Source organism: Ranitomeya variabilis, chromosome 7 (assembly GCF_051348905.1).
Source record: "Ranitomeya variabilis isolate aRanVar5 chromosome 7, aRanVar5.hap1, whole genome shotgun sequence".
NCBI classification, from domain to species: Eukaryota; Metazoa; Chordata; class Amphibia; order Anura; family Dendrobatidae; genus Ranitomeya; species Ranitomeya variabilis.
In genome coordinates this window covers 49,631,389-49,651,391 of record NC_135238.1, presented here as the reverse complement: position 1 = coordinate 49,651,391, position 20,003 = coordinate 49,631,389, and the positions used below count along the sequence as shown (strand labels likewise).

At 45.5% G+C, this 20,003-nt stretch overlaps 1 protein-coding gene across 1 annotated transcript; it reads left to right on the top strand.

Annotated features, from left to right (window-relative positions):
• Positions 1 to 1,041: 1,041 nt before the first annotated feature.
• DAGLB (diacylglycerol lipase beta) lies at positions 1,042 to 18,116 on the top strand. The gene is made up of 16 exons (XM_077275038.1): positions 1,042 to 1,238; positions 6,737 to 6,888; positions 9,027 to 9,201; positions 11,120 to 11,381; positions 12,836 to 12,958; positions 13,031 to 13,158; positions 13,410 to 13,536; positions 13,615 to 13,698; positions 14,109 to 14,186; positions 15,826 to 15,906; positions 15,992 to 16,119; positions 16,413 to 16,481; positions 16,562 to 16,634; positions 16,781 to 17,031; positions 17,304 to 17,496; positions 17,605 to 18,116. The coding sequence occupies exons 1-16, from the start codon at positions 1,144 to 1,146 to the stop codon at positions 17,629 to 17,631; spliced, it is 2,046 nt and encodes a 681-aa protein (XP_077131153.1). The 5' UTR covers positions 1,042 to 1,143; the 3' UTR covers positions 17,632 to 18,116.
• The last annotated feature ends 1,887 nt before the right edge of the window (positions 18,117 to 20,003 follow it).

Genomic DNA, 20,003 nt, shown 5'->3' with positions numbered 1-20,003 from the left:
TCCTCAAAGGGGTCCATGGTGCAGCCCCTCGGTCCTCTCCTCACTCTGTTCCACGGTGCAGCCCCTCGGTCATCTCACAGGGCTCCATGGTGCAGCCCCTTGGTTCTCTCCTCACACGATTCGATGGTGCGGCCCCTCGGTTCTCTCCTCACAAGGCTCCATGTTGCAGCCCCTCTGTCCTCTCCTCACACGGTTCCATGGTGCAGCCCCTCGGTCCTCTCCTCACAGGAGTCCATGGTGCAGCCCCTCGGTCATCTCACAGGGCTCCATGGTGCAGCCCCTTGGTTCTCTCCTCACACGATTCCATGGTGCGGCCCCTCGGTTCTCTCCTCACACGGCTCCATGTTGCAGCCCCTCTGTCCTCTCCTCACACGGTTCCATGGTGCAGCCCCTCGGTCCTCTCCTCACAGGAGTCCATGGTGCAGCCCCTCGGTCATCTCACAGGGCTCCATGGTGCAGCCCCTCGGTTTTCTCCTCACACGGTTCCATGCTGCAGCCCCTCGGTCCTCTCCTCACTCGGTTCCACGGTGCAGCCCTTCGGTCATCTCTTCACAGGGCTTCATGGTGCAGCCCCTCAGTTCTCTCCTCACACGGTTCCATGGTGCAGCCCCTCGGTTCTCTCCTCACACGGTTCCATGGTGCAGCCCCTCAGTCCTCTCCTCACAGAGCTCCATGTTGCAGCCCCTCGGTCCTCTCCTCACAGGGCTCCATGGTGCAGCCCCTCGGTCCTCTCCTCACACGATTCCATGGTGCAGCCCCTTGGTTCTCTCCTCACACAATTCCATGGTGCAGCCCCTTGGTCCTCTCTTCACAGAGCTCCATGGTGCGGCCCCTCGGTTCTCTCCTCACACGGCTCCATGGTGCAGCCCCTCGGTCCTCTCCTCACACGGCTCCATGGTGCAGCCCCTCTTCTCCCGCTTCTCTTCTCCAGCAGCCTCAGCACAACGCAGCTTCCTGCTATAGTGTTTGCTCTTCACTCACTGACTGCACTGAAGGAGGCCCCGCCCCTTCCGGTGACGTCATTACCTCAAAAAATCAACTCTGTTCTAGTCTCTACCGTGACGGAAGCTGGTGTGTGTCAGTCGGGCTGCGGGAAGGGAGCAGTCAGCAGCCGGCAGAGCTCCTGCTCCGTCCTCCATCAACATGCCGGGGCTGCAGCTCTTCGCCCGGCGCTGGGCCATAGCCAGCGATGATCTGGTGTTTCCCGGAGCCTTTGAGCTGCTGATTAGGTTCATCTGGTGAGTATGCTGGGACTTGTAGTGTTGGTTGCTGTGGTAACGTGCCTGCGGAGCTGAGCGCATACTTCAGCTGTTCATTACTCATCCTGGTGAGTGTAGTGTTGTGGTGCTGTGGGACTACAGATCCCACAATGCACTTGTGATGCCTGGTTACAGGGCCCTTACCTGTCATTACATGCAGGCTATAGCTGGGCTGTTCTATATCCATATAATGGAGAGTGGCCGTATAACCCCCAAATCCTGCAGTCAGACCCCCATACCAGATACTGATGGTGACTAAATCTATATGACAATGAAAAGCTGAATATAAAACAGTCCCTGAACCCAGAGGGTAGAATGGGGATGGAGCTCGTGTCCCCCCACCCTGATCCTGCTTGGGGGTCCCACAAGTGCTGTTAGAATCATTGCCTGGATAGAGGCACAATTTACAGGGGGTGCAGATTACAGATTTTCCATCACCCCGTAGTACAAAATGTCGCCTTTAAAGAGGACCCGTCCTCACTCCTGACACATCTGCTTTAGTAAATATTCATCAAAAATTGTGTTGCAACTTTTCTCATAACATCTGTCATTCTTCTTGGGACTAAAGACAGTTGGATGCGGGTCCTTAGTGCTCCGACACTGGACAATCAGTGCTGCCGGTATTGGACTGAGGCGTCTCTTTGATGCGAGAATTTGTATCACCCAGTTGTCAGGAGGAACAATAGAGGAGCAGATCTAAGAAGAAGGTTATATTATGGAGGATACAAGTGTAGATGGCATCACCCTCCATCTATATCCAAGTCTGAGCTACCGTGGTGCCGAGCGGTACTGCCCTCAGATGGCATCTATTGTCCTTTTAAGAACTGACCCCCCCCCCCCCCAATTCCCTCCTATGTAACACGTTGGTATACGTCACCCACAGATTTCCATATAAAGGGAGGCTATGCAGGAGTGTGGCACTAAGAAAAGTCCAGGGCACCAGACATCCTCCTTTTGGCAACTTTATTAGTACAGAAAAATCACAACCTTCCTTTATCAAGCCATAAAAAGTACATTTTCTTTTTCACAGGTTTGATTAAGTCTCTGCACATCTGAAAATATATATATATATATATATATATATATATATATATATATATATATATATATATATATATATATATATATATATATATACATACACACACACACACACACACACACACACACACACACACACACACACACACACACACACACACACACACACACACACACACACACAATCACCGGCCACTTTATTAGGTACACCTGTCCAACTTCTTGTTAACACTTAATTTCTAATCAGCCAATCACATGGCGGCAACTCAGTGCATTTAGGCATGTAGACATGGTCAAGACAATCTCCTGCAGTTCAAACCGAGCATCAGTATGGGGAAGAAAGGTGATTTGAGTGCCTTTGAACGTGGCATGGTTGTTGGTGCCAGAAGGGCTGGTCTGAGTATTTCAGAAACTGCTGATCTACTGGGATTTTCACGCACAACCATCTCTAGGGTTTACAGAGAATGGTCCGAAAAAGAAAAAAAATCCAGTGAGCGGCAGTTCTGTGGGCGGAAATGCCTTGTTGATGCCAGAGGTCAGAGGAGAATGGTCAGACTGGTTCGAGCTGATAGAAAGGCAACAGTGACTCAAATCACCACCCGTTACAACCAAGGTAGGCCTAAGAGCATCTCTGAACGCACAGTGCGTCGAACTTTGAGGCAGATGGGCTACAGCAGCAGAAGACCACACCGGGTACCACTCCTTTCAGCTAAGAACAGGAAACTGAGGCTACAATTTGTACAAGCTCATCGAAATTGGACAGTAGAAGATTGGAAAAACGTTGCTTGGTCTGATGAGTCTCGATTTCTGCTGCGACATTCGGATGGTAGGGTCAGAATTTGGCGTAAACAACATGAAAGCATGGATCCATCCTGCCTTGTATGGAGCATCTTTGGGATGTGCAGCCGACAAATCTGCAGCAACTGTGTGATGCCATCATGTCAATATGGACCAAAATCTCTGAGGAATGCTTCCAGCACCTTGTTGAATCTATGCCACGAAGAATTGAGGCAGTTCTGAAGGCAAAAGGGGGTCCAACCCGTTACTAGCATGGTGTACCTAATAAAGTGGCCGGTGAGTGTGTATATGTATATATGTGTAAAATATATATATATATATATATATATATATATATATATATATATATATATATATATATATATATATATATATATATATATATATATATATATATATATATATATATATATATATATATATATATATATATATATATTCTACCAAAAGGCCGTCTGGTAGCTGAGTTTCTGTGTTGCTGCAGCCTTGTGGATGGTTGCGCCAGGTGTGCACAGGAGGCATCTTTTGCATGTTGCAGTGTGGTTCTTATCTATGACTACCAGCATGTCCTGCTGCCCTCTCATTATTGCTGCTTTATGCGTTTTGTAATTTTGTCATGCGAAATGGTGAAAGACGATAACAGTTAAACTTAATGTTGTAACTCCACCACCAGTAAGAGGAACCAGACAGAATTTACTTATGTGGGTTATAGAGAAAACCTAAGACTGAGCATGCTGGGGGTTGTAGTTAGAGAGATCCACAGGTTATTAGTAAAGATTCTTGTCCTATGGCATTTTGGCACATCCGCTATGTAGCATTGTGGCCTCTTGATGTTAGGTCTCCAGATCTCCATCAATACGATCTTCAGATACTCACTGGATTGTGGGGATGTTGTACAATGGCAGGATAAGCTTTCTAAGCGCCCAAGGCTGGAGGTCCACAAAGTGCCCCATTACCCTCCTATCTGAAGTTGTTTGGTTTCTAGAAGACTTGGATGGACATCTGAAGAGCATTGGTTGAAAGTACCATGGTTCCTCTCGGTACGTCTTTGTTCTCAGTCTTTCACCCTCCTCTGTAGAAGCATCCATTCCTACGGTCTCCCTGATGTAGCAGTATTTCAATCATTGGAGAACTGCGTGTTGCCCCATTTCATCTATTTGATTTTGATTGATTACTGGTCCTTGGTTAGGATAGCAAAGGCGATGAGAAAGATGCCAAAGCAAAAAAAAAAAATTTAAAAATCTGCCCTAACGCACACGTTTCATCATTGATTGCTGTCATGATTCATCAGGGGCTCTGCAGTGTAATCATAAAGTCTGGTGATTCACCTCTGGATAGGGGCAGTGGTATGTGCCACCCCTTAGCATGGATGCTGGCCGAGCTTTGCAACGTCTGTGCCTGTTATTTTGACCTTGGGATCCAATCAGCCAATCAAAGGTACAAAGGTAAAAGTGCGAGGAGCCGCTCTGTGCTGCCTCTGTAATTATAGGCTGGCCATTGCCCCAAAATGCATTCATTAGCTCATAGTGGAGGGGCAGATCTGTGAATGCACAGCCAAAAACATGGATGGACATCAGTGCAATGTTAAAATACTTTCCTCTACTATGCAATTCTGAGGGTCTGATGACTGCACCGAACTCGATGATGTAAACCTGTGTCAGGCGACGTTCACATGGTCAGTACTTGGTCAGTATTGTCCATAAGCTAAAACCTGGAGTGGGTGATAAATACAGAAGTGGTGACGTGTTTCTATGATACTTTTCTTCTGATTGTTTCACTTCTGATTTTGGTTTACTAATACTGAGCGTGTGAACGCGGCCTTAGACTGTATGGTAAATCAGTAATGATACAGTTCTGTATGTCAGATCAGCAATCATATTATCCAACCTCTCAGCCTGATCCTAGTACTTGGCTCGGTCCCTGAGCGTACAGTCATATGTCCCAAGCACCTCCTCTATGGCCATCTGCTTCTATAACATAGAAATGTGCCCTTTTTTGTGAGTTTTTCTTTGTGTAGGGAGATGTCCTCTCCCTTCCTAATGTAACCAACATGGTCCAGTATCATATACCTGGACTCCCTGCTACCCAAATAGATGATGGGAGTCACAGGTAGCCAATTCCGACTCCTCCTGGTCTTGCAGGTGCCATTCCTGTTGCTATAAGGCTGGTCAGTAGAGGAACTCACGAATGTGATATTTTTATGGATATGTTTTTATGCTTTTTAATATCCACGCTTTAAATGTGCCCTTATTTTGCTTCAGCCGCATAGCCTAGAGTTAGTTCTTCTTATTGTAATGGTGGTGGTCCAGATGGTCACTGTACTGTATGTTATCGCTGATCTGGGGAGGACGTTTATCCAAAGTATACTCCACAATGTCTGGCTTCTGTCTCCTTGTGCAGGTGGTTGGAGATGTCCACTAAGCACATCTGATTCCTTTTGTTCATTTCTATCTCTTGGGGTTAGTTCCGTAATTCCCAAAGATTTAGTGTAAGCATCCCTCCATATCATTCAGGGGTCTTTTGTATGTCCCTGGATGTAGTTGAGCTTCCCTGTCCTGGAGAAATTCCTCTTCCGTCTGATGTATGCCCCTTGGGATCTCCTCTGAAGTGGTGCGGAATGGCGACTATTCCAGACTAGCAGACAATTGGTTACTGAAGGGTGGATTTGGAATAATTTTCCATTAAGATGAATTGTTAGAGTCCTAGTGTGACTCCTATATTAGAGACCCCTCGTTTCTAGGCATCGCTGCGCAACCTCGCAATACGGTGTGAAGCTACACTGCGCCCCCACATGAAGACAGCCGGAGAAGGATTGGGTGACACCAGTGCCCCCAGTCTTTTTTTTATGTTGTTGGTGTCTCGTATATATGTACGAGGGAGATGGTTTGCACAAAATGAATGCCATTGACCCTGGAAAACGACGGGGCGTCCATTTATCGGAGAAAGGACCTTGTGTGTCTTAGGCTATCGAGTGTTGTCAGCTTGTCGGCTGACTTGATGGCAATCACATCATCTGTGGTCAAAGCACAGGGAGCTGCGTTGGACCTGGGTCAGAGATTCTCACCGTTGGGCTCTATAATTATTTTTAAGCTGCTCTTATTGTCTCGTGGCTAATTTTACAAGCAGCTCAATATTCGGGGGGCTGGGTAGTGCCCCGTTGCGGCTGGTTTGACATTCATAAATTCCTAAAAGGACCTTTCCCTTCCTCCCTTTGGCCCTCCTTAAAGGAATTATCTGGCATTGACGGGCTTTGTGTGTGTGTGTGTGTGTGTGTGTGTGTGTGTGTGTGTGTGTGTGTGTTGCGGTGGGTTGGTTATCAATATCGATCGGTAGCAGCAATCACATCCGGACAGGTATAAACAGAGAATGGATTGGACACAGCATGACTGTGAAATGGCTGTTGTCAAAAACTGGGAGTCGCCTGCTGTTGAAGTGAGTGTGATTTGATCTGCGGCTCTCAGCGACGGCTACTGCACGGTGAATGGATCCCTGTGCCCTGTCCCGCCTCTCTGTGCCCTGTTTTGCGCTGTCCCGCCTCCCTGTGCCCTGACAATTCTGGGAATGACCCTTTTAATTGAAGGGATTTTCCAAGATGATCAGTATACTTTGTGTTCAAACTGTTTGCTTCTCTTTTCCAGGTGGATTGGGGTCCTGTCCCTCTACTGTGTCCATAAAGGGCACTTTGACTGTCCCGGCGGGCCCATCCTAAAGAGCTACATCATTGTACTTATCGTCATGCTGGCTGCCATTATTTGCTCAATTTCGGCCATTGTCTATGTCAGTATGCAAGGTGGGAATGTGTAATTTTATTGCTTGTTTGTGGTTCCTGTAGTGATCAGTGGCCTTGCTTTTCAATGTGGTCTGAAGAAATCCCAGGAGCCAGTTAAGTGGACCTGTCACCAGATATCACAATAGAATCTGCATATAATATTACATAAGTCTGTTAGCCCTGATGAGGCTGGTGTACTTGCTTTGAAAATCCATGTCAGAATGTTTGTATAATTCTTTTGGAAAGTTTTCCTGCCTTTCGTGAATATGGACATTTAAGGCCAGCTCTAGCAGGATTTTACAGGCGTTCTGATGTGGATTGTCACAGTAAGTACACAAAACTCACCAGGTATAAGTGGTCTCTTTAGTAATGTGTTTACATTGGGGTCCAGCTGGTAACATTTTGCTTTGAGTACAGTTGGCACCCCCCCAAAAAAGATACATGTCACGTGCCTGGAAATATAAAATAAACCTCATCACCCCCAAAAAAACCATCTGCTCGAAATGACTGATTATTAAATGATAACATTGCCTTTTTATGATGGCAGCAGCTGTGCTGGGTATTGTAGTGCTTTTATCCCCTTCAATGGGAAAAAACTACATTACTGAGCACATCCCATACAGTAAGGATGCGGCTGATATTGCCATTAATGTGCTGGCCCTTTAAGCAGCTGATTGACAGCTGTCCCCACTGATTACATATTATGTTGTTCACACTGATTATTTTTTTTTCCTCCTCAAATCGCCCATCTTTACATGTCCATATTCATTACTTTCTGTGATTCTCTGCTCATCCTGTCTTGTATGGAGACCACCTTTTTTCCTAGCGCAGATTTTAGGCTTCGGGCAGAATTCTTGTTGGATTTCTAACGAGCTCGTACTTGTCTCTCTCAATTGTAAACTTTCTAAAACAAAAAAAAGTATACGAGTTCTGCCTTTTCACATTGTAAGACCCTAATAAGCCCGGATCATAGACCCACTATAGCTTTTGCCCCAATGGGCATGACATTACAGTAAGTACCTGGGGGCAAGTTGCTTCCCGATACATTTGGAGCCGATTATTGGCTGAGAAATCAAAGTAATTGGAAATGTCTGAATCCTTGTGTTTGGCCGTCCAATCAGTCACTGTTTGATAACTAAAGGGGTTGCCGGTTTCAGAAAATCTCTGTCCCCAGTTGGATATTGTGGTTGAAAAAATAATATAAAATAAAAGTGCTTTTCTCCCTCTCTCTGAGTAGAGCACTAAGACTCAGCCGCTGCTCCTGGTGTCTTATGCGTCTGCAGTGCTGATTCCACAATGACTGAACTCAGCAGCTCATGCTGCCTACTCTGGCAGTCACTGATGGGCTGCAGACAATAAGATACCAGGGGCACAGATGGAGGCTCATCGCTAGATTTTGGAGGGATGAATAAACCATGGTGTTTATTTAAAAACAAAACTGTCCTTTACTCACCCTTCCCAGGTCTAATGAAGAGTCTCCACCACTGACCTGGCGCCTGTTATTGTCTGTTGCGCTGACGTCATGATGGCAGCAGACAATGTTGTAGGGGATGTCTTGTTAGCCAACTGGGCATGGTCCTTAACTTTATGGGAGTCTTCTTGACCACACCTAGTTGGATATAAATACTAGATATGTACATGGAATAAAGGGCGTTATCTCAGGAGAGGGGCAGAAATAAAAGACCCTGTGCCAGATTTGGAAGAACTGGGCGATTTACACCAGGTTAAAAAAAAAAGCATATTTATGGCAAGTGGCAGGGCCTACTGTCTCTTATTAATTAGTTATCTTTGTGGAAACCCTACAGCGCCACCACAGGGGAAAATGAAACATTACACCGGACTCATCCACATCGATGTGCTATCTGTGTAATGCAGGACAGATCCCCAAGATCGAGAGGCCTAACTTTTCTCCCACCCAGAGACAAAGACCCTAGAACAGGGGACTCCCTCCTCATAGTAGGGCATCTGAAATTGGGTTTTCTAAACTGGATACCACTTTGTGGGACAGATCATAACCTTACAGCTCAATCTGTGTCAATAGACATCACTGAAGTGCTGTGATGGCAGCTGCTAGCATACTGGGAGTTGTAGTCAGACTAGACTTATTGACAGGTGTTGTGTTTTGGGTTTTCTTTACTTTTGTCTTTGTGCTTTTGCAGGTACAATCGTCAACCCAGGGCCCAGAAAGTGTATGCCCAAACTGGTCTATGTCCGCCTGGCTCTCTATATTCCAGAATTCGCCTGGGCCATCATGGGGGCAGTCTGGGTGTCGGATAATGGATTTCAGTGTGATAAAACAGTGGTGCATGTCATTCTGCTGACCGTCATTGCTAGGTAAGACTCCCAACCTAAGTCATATTACTAGGGCAGTGGTGAGTCTGTGCCTCTGTGCGCTGGAGACCAGAAGGTGAGCAGGATAGGAGTCACATGGAGGTATGAGTTCATTGATTAATTTAGTTTAGTAGCTTCTTGAGTAAAGACTCAGACGTCTGTGCACATCAGAGATTAGACTGCAATGTGCCAACTGGCCCTGGATCTCCCGATCCGAGCGTGACAGCATCATAGAAATGTGTGAAGGTACCATACTTGAGTCGAGAGGCCCGAGGATAGTCTGTGCCATTAGCAGCACAATCTTGAACCAATGTTTGCGGACGTCTGAGTGAGCACTTACACTGAGATCTCAGGGTACTGTCACACAGTGGCACTTTTGTCGCTACGACGGTACGATCCGTGACGTTCCAGCGATATCCATACAATATCGCTGTGTCTGACACGCAGCAGCGATCAGGGACCCTGCTGAGAATCGTACGTCGTAGCAGATCGTTTGGAACTTTCTTTCGTCGCTGGATCTCCCGCTGTCATCGTTGGATCTGTGTGTGACACCAATCCAACGATGCGTTCGCTTGTAACCAGGGTAAACATCGGGTTACTAAGCGCAGGGCCGCGCTTAGTAACCCGATGTTTACCCTGGTTACCATCGTAAAAGTAAAAAAAAAACAAAAAACATTACATACTCACATTCCGGTGTCCGTCAGGTCCCTCGCAGTCTGCTTCCCGCTCTGACTGCCGGCCGGAAAGTAAGAGCAGAGCACAGTGGTGACGTCACCGCTGTGATCTGCTTTCACTTTACGGCGGCACTCAGTCAGAGCGGGAAGCAGACGGCAAGGGACCTGACGGACACCGGAATGTGAGTATGTACTGTTTGTTTTTTTTACTTTTACGATGGTAACCAGGGTAAACATCGGGTTACTAAGCGCGGCCCTGCGCTTAGTAACCCGATGTTTACCCTGGTTACCCGGGGCCTTCGGCATCGTTGGTCGCTGGAGAGCTGTCTGTGTGACAGCTCCCCAGCGACCACACAACGACTTACCAACGATCACGGCCAGGTCGTATCGCTGGTCGTGATCGTTGGAAAGTTGCAGAGTGTGACAGTACCCTTAGTAAGTTGTTGATGATGATTTGGTTATCCTGCTATCGCCCCGGGCCACTGCCCTGCAGATTTGTTGGTTATCCTGCTATCACCCCGGGCCACTGCCCTGCAGACTTGTTGGTTATCCTGCTATCACCCCGGGCCACTGCCCTGCAGACTTGTTGGTTATCCTGCTATCACCCTGGGCTATTGCCCTGCAGCCACTTTAGTCTTATGACATATGTGGTTGAATTCCAGTTTACATAGTGTTAGAGCTCCTGTTTATGTAGTTTTGACTCTGATAATTTATAAAGTACACTTCATTTTAATTTACGCTCTCAGACAATTGGTGGAGGTGCTCTCGTTCTGATATTGATATTGATACAAAACCTTGAATGCCCCTCTCAATGTCGGACATAATAGTACATTGGGTGTGCATATTTGGAGTGGGCTCAGCAATTGAGCCTGCACTAAAGTCGGAAGATTCTGTCTGTTTTGCCCAGCCGGCATCTGCCTATTACAGCAGTGAATCGAGCTAGCTTTGATCTAGGATCCAATCAGTCTTGTTGTGCTGATGAATAAACTTTCACTATATGAGTGGTCGTAACCATGGATAACTAAGTTACTGCAATGCCTGCATATGGGGTAAGCAACAGTGAATCAGAAGAACTATACTACATTTCTAATTGGAGGTATTTGCTAATATTTATTATTACACCACATACATTTTGGGATAGGATCTTAGAGATGGGAATACCACACTATCAAAATTTAGAGCTTAGACTAATAAGATGCCTACCAGACGCAGGGTGTCACCTCCTGCCATCTCTCCATGTATTACAGCTGGATTATCATGCTGTTGACCACTATAGCTGTCATCATCGTTTTCGATCCCCTGGGACGCAAGAAAGCTTTATATTTCGTGACAGACGAAGATCACAACCTGGAGAGCAGCCAGTCCGAGCAGCTGCTGTACAACTTCAAGAAGACGGCCACCAAGGTGTGGGAGACGCGCATTCGCCTGCTGTGCTGCTGCTTAGGCAATGACAACGACAACCGGGTGGCTTTCTCCAGCATCGCCGAACTCTTCAGCAGCTACTTTGCCGTAAGCCGCTCTGTCAATCCGGTTCTTGCAGCTTGCTGTTGTAACCTGCCGTCAGGGCTTTTTTTTTTTTCCCTTTTCAGACATATATGGCTCTAATAGTAGATTCGCGCTGCCCGTAATTTTCCTCCTTAGAATTGCTGCTGATTTTAAATTCGACCATTCTGCACCATTTTCGAGATGAATCCAAATTGTAAGATGTGGAGTTTGTGGCAGATTTTTCTAGGGGTATAAAATCACAGCTGACATGATTGCTATAATCAAGACTTATTAAAGGCTCATTAGTGGGTGCGCCTGCATGTAGCAGCCCCCCTGATGTACTACTTGAGGAGTCTTGTAGCAATGTTTGTCAAGGGATAAATTTTAGAGAGAAAAAAAAAGCATTTTTGCAATAGGGTTTCTTTAACCATTTTAAACCATTTCACTTCTCCAGCCTCTATGTATCACAGTACATAGCAAGTTGTAGATGAGTTAACAATGAATCCGTCAGTGAGCTTGTTCTAACAGCTTGTGTGTAATACTTCTCTTCTATCTTAATTCTGGGCACTTAATAGTTGACCTTTTTGGATTTGGTCACAAATCCACTTATTCACTTGGTCAAGAGAGTAAAGAGAATCCTTATAGACCCGCCATCGGAACTGATATATTCACTGTTGGCTCATTTTGTAGTGTATGTACTGTGGTACATAGAGGCTGGAGAAGCCAAATGGTCCAACATTTTTTAACGAAACCTTATTTAAAAAAAAATAAAAAAATTTCTTGCCAAAAATACATGCATTAAATATAAAAATGCATATATGGGAGCTCGAATTATATTTATGTAGCAAACGTCTTTAACATGTGACCTTCCCTTTAAGCCTGGATAGTTAGTTGTTCTTGCCCTTATTCCTACCGATCACCGATCTGAAGTGTTTAAGGTTAAAGTCTGCACCAAATCTGATGTAGTGTCTCCATTTAATGGACCACTCTGGACCTGAGAGGGGGGTGCGCACCACATGCATGGTCTCCTCAACCCCTGCACTTCGTGTAACAGTTTTATCTAGACTGTTTCTTAAAAGGTTATTCCAATCCCAATATGTAGTAGGTGTAATAATATTAGCAAATACCTCCAATTAGAAATGTAGTAAAGTTCTTCTGATTTGCTATGTCTCTCACTCCATGTGCAGGCATTGCAGTAGCTTAGGTATCCATGGTTATGACCACTAGCAACTAGCTCACTATCTTACTGTAATTGAGTGGTTGTATCCATGGATACCCAAGCTACTGCAATGCCCTGCATAGTGAATCAGAAGAACTATACTACATTTATAATTGGAGGTATTTGCTAATATTATTATTATTACACTTACTACATATTGGGATAGGATCTTGGAGATGGGAGTACCCCCTTCAGTTACTGTTGGAGACATCAGGCTCTGGGTGGCCAGTTCTGGATTAGTATTTCGTCTCCTTTTCAGGACACAGACTTGGTCGCTAGTGACATAGCCGCTGGACTGACCCTCCTTCATCAGGAGCAAGATAAGATTGAACGGAGCCTAGATCCAGATGAAGTGTTGTCCGAGTCACCATCGCATCCTGAGGTCAGTCGTGTTAATGGGAGCCCTCTAAAGTAAGCTGCTCTCCGTATAAACCTGCCTGCCTTCTGCTTTCAGAGAGCTGATCTGGAAGCGGAGCTGCACAAGGCCGCTCACTACATGCAGTTTGCGGCCGCTGCCTACGGATGGCCCCTTTATGTGTACAGTAACCCCCTAACCGGACTGTGCAAACTGTGCGGAGAATGGTGAGTGTGCGGAGTCATCTGTCTGATTTTGAAGAAGGTTAGGTTCATCCTTTTGGATTTGTATTCGTCGGCCTTTCCTTACATAAAATCAAAAAGGAGGGGACTAATAATTGTTGCCAGGACCCCTAGAGAAGGTTTACAAGTCCTGCTTCCCGCCCACTGTGAATGATTGACAGCTTGTCCACCTACAGTATGCCGGACCCTCCGTCCCATTATATTTCCGATGAATCCTATCCTTATTTTTCTTCCAGTTGCCAGAGCCGGAGAGCGCAGAGCGATATTGTGGGAGGTGATCACCTCAATTGCCATTTTGGCTCCATTCTGCAAACGACAGGACTGCAGTACCGGGACTTCATCCACATCAGCTTTCATAACCGGGTGAGACAATAACCGTCATGTCCCGGCGGTGGGAAAAAACCACAATCCTAGTAATATTTTTTATATTTTATCTTATAGATCTATGAAATTCCATTTTTTGTTGCCCTTGATCACAAAACAGAAGCCATCTTGGTAGCCGTAAGAGGAACATTGTCCCTTCAGGTGAGTGATGAGCATCGGACATTTACTTGTGTCCGCAGATACCGGTTATGGGGGTGCGATTCTGTTTGTTTTGGATCTGGCAAATGAAGCTTCACATTGTGGCCTGTGAGAGCGGGCTCGTAGCTTGTCGTCGTACGAGTCCCTGTGCCTGGTACGGCAGCTCCTGCACTTCCTTCTGATGATTAAAGTGGGTTCTGAGGGTCCGACAGCCAACAATGAAATTATATTTTTCCATTCTTGATTAACTCCATAAATAGAGCATGACCAACAAGGGTGATGTCCAAGCCCGAAACTGGAAGTAGTGCAGTATTGGCTACTACAATATTGCTTCACGCCTGTAAATGTATATTTAATAGAAACTGGATTGTCTCATGGCTGCCATCACTAATCCTGACTTCTGCCCTCTGTAGGACGTCCTTACTGATCTATCTGCAGACTGCGAGAATCTGCACACAGATGGGGTGGACGGCGATTGCTTTTCACATAAGGTAAAGAACTGGATGCCCTGCCTGGGCTCTCTTGCCATTCCTTGTTTTACAGCCCAAATTGATGGGGCACAGATCAAAGCATAAGTATTTGATCCCTTGCTGATTTTGTAAGTTTGCCCACTGACAAAGACATGAACAGTCTTTGCAGAACTTGTTACCTGCATTAAAGACATCTGTCTTACATAGTCACCTTTATAAAAGACTCCTGTCCCCAGACTCAATTAATCAGTCAGACCTCTACAACATGGGCAAGACCAAAGAGCTTTATAAGGATGTCAGGGACAAGATCATAGACCTGCACAAAGCTGGAATGGGCTACAAAACCATAAGATGCTTGGTGAGAAGGAGACAATTGTTGGTGCAATAGTAAGAAAATGGAAGAAATACAAAATGACTGTCAATTGACATCGGACGTGGGCACTATGCGAAATCTCACCTCGTGGGGTATCCTTGATCATAAGGAAGGTGAGAGATCAGCCTAAAACTACATGGGGGGAACTTGTTAATCATCTTAAGGCAGCTGGGACCACAGTCACCATGAAAACCATTGGTAACACATTATGCCATAAAGGTTTAAAATCCTGCAGTGCCCACAAGGTCCCCCTGCTCAAGAAGGCACATGTGCAGGCCTGTCTGAAGTTTGCCAAAGAACACCTGGATGACTCTGTGAGTGATTGGGAGAATTTGCTGTGGCCAGATGAGACAAAAATTGAGGTCTTTAGTATTAACTCAACTCACCGTGTTTGGAGGAAGAGAAATGCTGCCTATGACTCAAAGAACATCGTCCCCACTGTCAAGCATGGAGGTGGAAACATGTTTTGGGGGTGTTTTTCTGCTAAGGGCACAGGACCACTTCACCGCATCAATGGGAGAATGGATGGAGCCATGTACATAAAATCCTGAGTGACAACCTCCTTCCCTCTACCAGGACATTAAAAGTGGGTCATGGCTGGGTCTTCCAGCAAGACAATGACCCAAAACATACAGACAAGGCAACAAAGAAGTGGTTCAAAAAGAAGCACATTAAGGTCATGGAGTGGCCTAGCCAGTCTCCAGACCTTAATCCCATAGAAAACTTATGGAGGGAGTTGAAGCTCTGAGTTGCCAAGCGACAGCCTCAAAGTCTGAATGATTTAGAGAGAATCTTTAAACAGGAGTGGACCAAAATTCCTCCTGACGTGTGCGCAAACCTCATCATCAACTACAAAAAAAGTCTGACTGCTGTCCTTGCCAACAAGGGTTTTGCCACCAAGTATTAAGTCTTGTTTGCCAGAGGGATCAAATACTTATTTCTCACTGCAAAATGCTAATTTATATAATTTATACAATGTGATTTTCTGGATTTTATTTTTGATATTCTATCTCTCAATGTTAAAATTAACCTACCCTTTAAAATTCTAGACTGTTCATGTCTTTGTCAGTGAACAAACATGTTCTCCCCATGACAAACACGGATAGACCATGTACGTGAAAACCGGCCTTCTGAGGACTAATAATCCTAGGAGTCCTGGACGCTCGGCCGTTTGCAGGCTCCTTGCAGTGATGGCGGCAGCTGTGGCTTCCAGAGATGATATTTAGGCATAAGTTGGATTTTCGTTTTTGCTCATGACATTTCTTATGTACAATCCTATTCTTTTAGGGTATAAGTCAGGCTGCAAGTTACATCTACAGAAGACTCATAAACGATGGCATATTGAATCAAGCGTTCACCGTCGCTCCAGTAAGTGCCTACTGCCTCGATGACCAGCGGTGCAGCGTGGCTCTGCCACCATTTTTTAATTTTTTTTTTAATCTTTTCTTGCCAGGAATACAAGCTTGTCATTGTAGGACATAGTTTAGGGGCTGGAGCCGCTTCTGTGTTGGCAGTGCAGCTTCGAAGTTCCTTTCCTACTCTCAAGTGCTATGCGTTTTCACCACCAGGAGGCCTTTTCAGGTGAGAATGTTACTCTGTGCCTAGGCAGAAAGCAGCCAATCATTGGGGTGGGTGGGGTTATACAGAGCTCCTGAATTTGGAGGACGACATGGCGGCAGGTTTACCAGTCCTGTAACGATAATCTCCTGCTGAGAAAACAGGGATTTTATGAAAACTACAGTAAGTGACACACAGAAATTGGGGTCCCTGTTGCCAGAATTTGCTGCGTGGTCATCACGCAGAATGAGAAGTTCTTTGACATTTTGGTGGTTTAATTTTTTACTGGGTTTTAACTGTTTGATTCCTTCCTCTAGCAAAGCTCTTGCTGATTTTTCCAAAAGTTTCATCATCTCGATAATAGTTGGGAAAGATCTGGTGCCAAGGTAAGGGCTCTGTTTTTGGAATACCCCTGATACAGTAAGCTCCATGCGTCCCATTCATGGTCATATATCTTCCCCTACAGGCTGAGTTTACCCAACATGGAGGATCTGAAGTGCCGAATATTGAGGATGTTGGTCAACTGTAACCGACCCAAGGTATGTGATTGTGGGGAGAACCAATGTATCGCTAGATGGTGAAAGATGACTATCCCTGGAGTCGGAGGGAGGCCAGATCATCAGATGTCATATTCTATAGCACAGGATTTCTCGGTAACGTTGAATGTCTCTTCCTTTACTCTCAGTATCGGATCCTGCTTCATGGATGTTGGTATGAAATATTCGGTGGTAGTCCAGATGGTTTCCCGACAGAACTGGATGGTGGAAACGTGGCGTCCCTAACGCAGCCATTGCTGGCTGAGCATGCTTTATTGATCCCGAAGTCGTCATCCTACAACACATTAACTGAGGGGTCCCCTACTGATTCTCCTCGATATGCTCCTCTGTATCTACCAGGGAAAGTCATCCATATTACAGAAGACAGCCGAGCAGGGTGGTGAGTCTATCCTATGCGTTGCATGGCATATAGTAAAGGTGAGGTCCAACTTGGCCGAGGTGGAGTTGCAGATTTTTGTGCACTCTGCAGCCCCATCTGCACTTGATGAGGAAAGAAATCCAGCTCCGAAATTGGAGCATGATGCAGATCCTTAAAGATCCTCCATGTGTGGCCTTACCCTGGTGGCGTAAACTTAAATCCACATGTATTCTCCCTTCTTATTGCTTTCACTGGGCATCTTCAGCGTAGATCACGTCACTTTTTCTTTACAGGCTCTGCTTCTCGGATGTGAAATACAACGCCCGGTGGTCAAAAGAGACTTCATTCAGCAGCATATACATCAGCCCGAGGATGATCACCGACCACATGCCGGACATTGTGCTGAGCGCTCTCAGGAGCCTGTGTCAGGAGCGGTCCGGCTGCGGCCCCTGTCAGACCACACCGCAGACTTTACGGACAAATCAGGTCTAAGCCATTGCCGTGTTGCACCTTCTCGCCTCTGGATTCAGGGGGGACAATTGAAGCCGCGTTCACATGAGTATTAATAACGCAGGAACGTTCCCTTTACTGCAGGACGGTGACGCCGCAGCAGGGAGGTGATCCTGGAGGCATGAAACAAGTCAAGTGAGGTTGCTTTTTACACAATGCTTTGTGTTTCTTTGGACAAGTGAGTTTAATATTTTCTTGGAACAGTCTGGTCTCATATTTTTATCCTTTTTTTTTTTTTTTTTAACCAAATTAAGCGAATGCACTGTAAAAATGGAACGTCCTACAACCCCCTGATGTGCTCTGTGTTCAGATCTCTGCATGCTGTCAGTGAACGATTACATTCTTCTGTACAAACCGATGCTAAAAACGCATACAGATCTAGTTCTTCTGACGGCCAAGAATTGGGTCAGTCTCGGCAGCAGTAGGACAATTCTAGCACCGTTTGCTTCAATAATAACACCAATGAAGTCTAGAAAAAAAGTCCTATACAGGGTCTCATGCAAACACGAAACCAGTAACCCACTGAAGAAATCATGACTATGACCAAATAACGTCATAAAACATAATAAGCTTTAAGAGTATACAGTAAGAAAAACGTATAGAAAAACAAAAATATAAAAACACAACATATAATCCATATGGAATAAATAGTAAGTATAGATCTAATAGTCTATGGTGGCAGCCATATTAATAAAAGCACATATATAGTGAAACCATATACATATGTAATGCAGAGCCAGATATAACAATACCAACCAGAGGTAAGGGCGTAAGTCACGATAGGCAGCCAGTTGTGGGTTTCGCACAATGTGCTCCATCAGGGGTTTCACACAATGTGCTCCATCAGGGGTTTCGCACAATGTGCTTCAGCAGGGGTATCAGTTTGGCATTGTAATTTAGATGAGAGAAGGACGAGGTCTCCTTAGGTTTGCTGCCTTTGAATATATAGGACAATGGACTCATTCACTGACTACAGTAAGCTGTGATCTTTGTAAACACAAAAGATATCGGGGAAAAAAAAATTGTAGACCGTGGTGTGTGAGGTCCATGTCTGCCCAGCAGTTTGTTGTGTCTACACCTGTAATAGTCTACGTGGATGTGCAACAGACGTGTCTAATGACTTCTAGAAGCAGGTGCCCATTTAAAAGGTGCTGGACCCCATAGCATTTTGTCTCTGTGTTTGGAAATCGACAGCACAAGTCTTGTTATAGCACCTTTTGCGCCATATCGGGGATGCAGTGATAAAGGGATACTTCAAGATGCAATAAGTAAGATTTATACTGGACCCCAGGCCGTGAGTAGATTACAGCAGCCCCTGTAGCCTGGGACCTCAAGATCCTCCTCAAAGGCTCCCGAGTTACCATACGTTATGAATTACAATACATTGCACGTCCAACGTTCAGTAAGCTTTACTGATGCCATATCGGACAAAAGTCGGAACCCTGATTGAGATTTAGGGGTCTCGCCCCTTGAGGTCGCCTTCGGTGGTCCTACGTGAGTCCTCAACAATGGCTAATAGAGGGGACTGCAGTGTCAGCTTAGTGTAGGCAACGGCTTTTCATCTTTTCCTTAATAATGACAGCACTCAGCGTTTCATGAGTTGGGGACACCCATACGTAATATTGATGAGGTCAATTTAAAGGGAGGGTTTTCACCATTTCTAAACTTGCCCCATCTCAATAGCATGGTCACCTCCTGGATGCTCCGGCCATCGCAGGTCACGGGAGGTCTTGTAGTCCTGTAAATTCTTTCACCTTCCTATTCATGCAGACCAATGTTACGCCATTGTGTACCTAGAGACTATCTGTAGGGGGTGCAGGAGGTCTAACCACGGGAGATGCCCCTAATGCTGGCCGGGATACTGGTGCTAATACTCCTAGGGCCCATGGAGAGGTGCATCCATCTCGGACCACCTGCTGGTCTCCTGCCCAGAGCATGGCGGCTTCTTGTATTTCTATGAAGCCGTCCTGCTCAGGAGACCCCGCCACCAGTCTAAGATTGGACCAAGCTCCACGGACGTCCGCATGAGCCCTCAACAGAAATGACAGATTGATATAAGTGCAAATAAAACACATGGGATATAGCTGTTTTTTTGTGAAACTTCAACTTTCACCAAGGCAGTCTGAATATGCTGGGAGTTGTAGTTCGCTAAGCGATTGATGGCCTCTGGAGAGATTTCTACATAACGGATCTGTATTTCCTGGCATATGAAGAGAACCACATTGCTAAAGATCAGAATATTTCCTATTTAGTACTAATGGTGATACCATCTTTTTTTATTCCTATGTTGTACATGGTTGATAGATATATTCTTTTTTTATTGATTGTCCCATTTTTAAGAGGTCACGCCTATAATCTTATCCGTTGGGATTCCCTTTGATCATGTGGAATCTATAGAAGTGTTAAATTCTTCTGCAGCACCCCCACAGGAGTAATGATGTATTACAGTTTCACATCAAATTAATAAACAAATATTAAAATTT

Bases quoted from the DNA above. Each gene is read 5' to 3' on its own strand.
- DAGLB (XM_077275038.1), top strand. From the start codon at position 1,144: ATGCCGGGGCTGCAGCTCTTCGCCCGGCGCTGGGCCATAGCCAGCGAT. The intron at 13,159-13,409 runs GTGAGTGTGCGG...TTTTTCTTCCAG, and splicing joins TGCAAACTGTGCGGAGAATG to TTGCCAGAGCCGGAGAGCGC. The intron at 16,120-16,412 runs GTGAGAATGTTA...TCCTTCCTCTAG, and splicing joins CCACCAGGAGGCCTTTTCAG to CAAAGCTCTTGCTGATTTTT.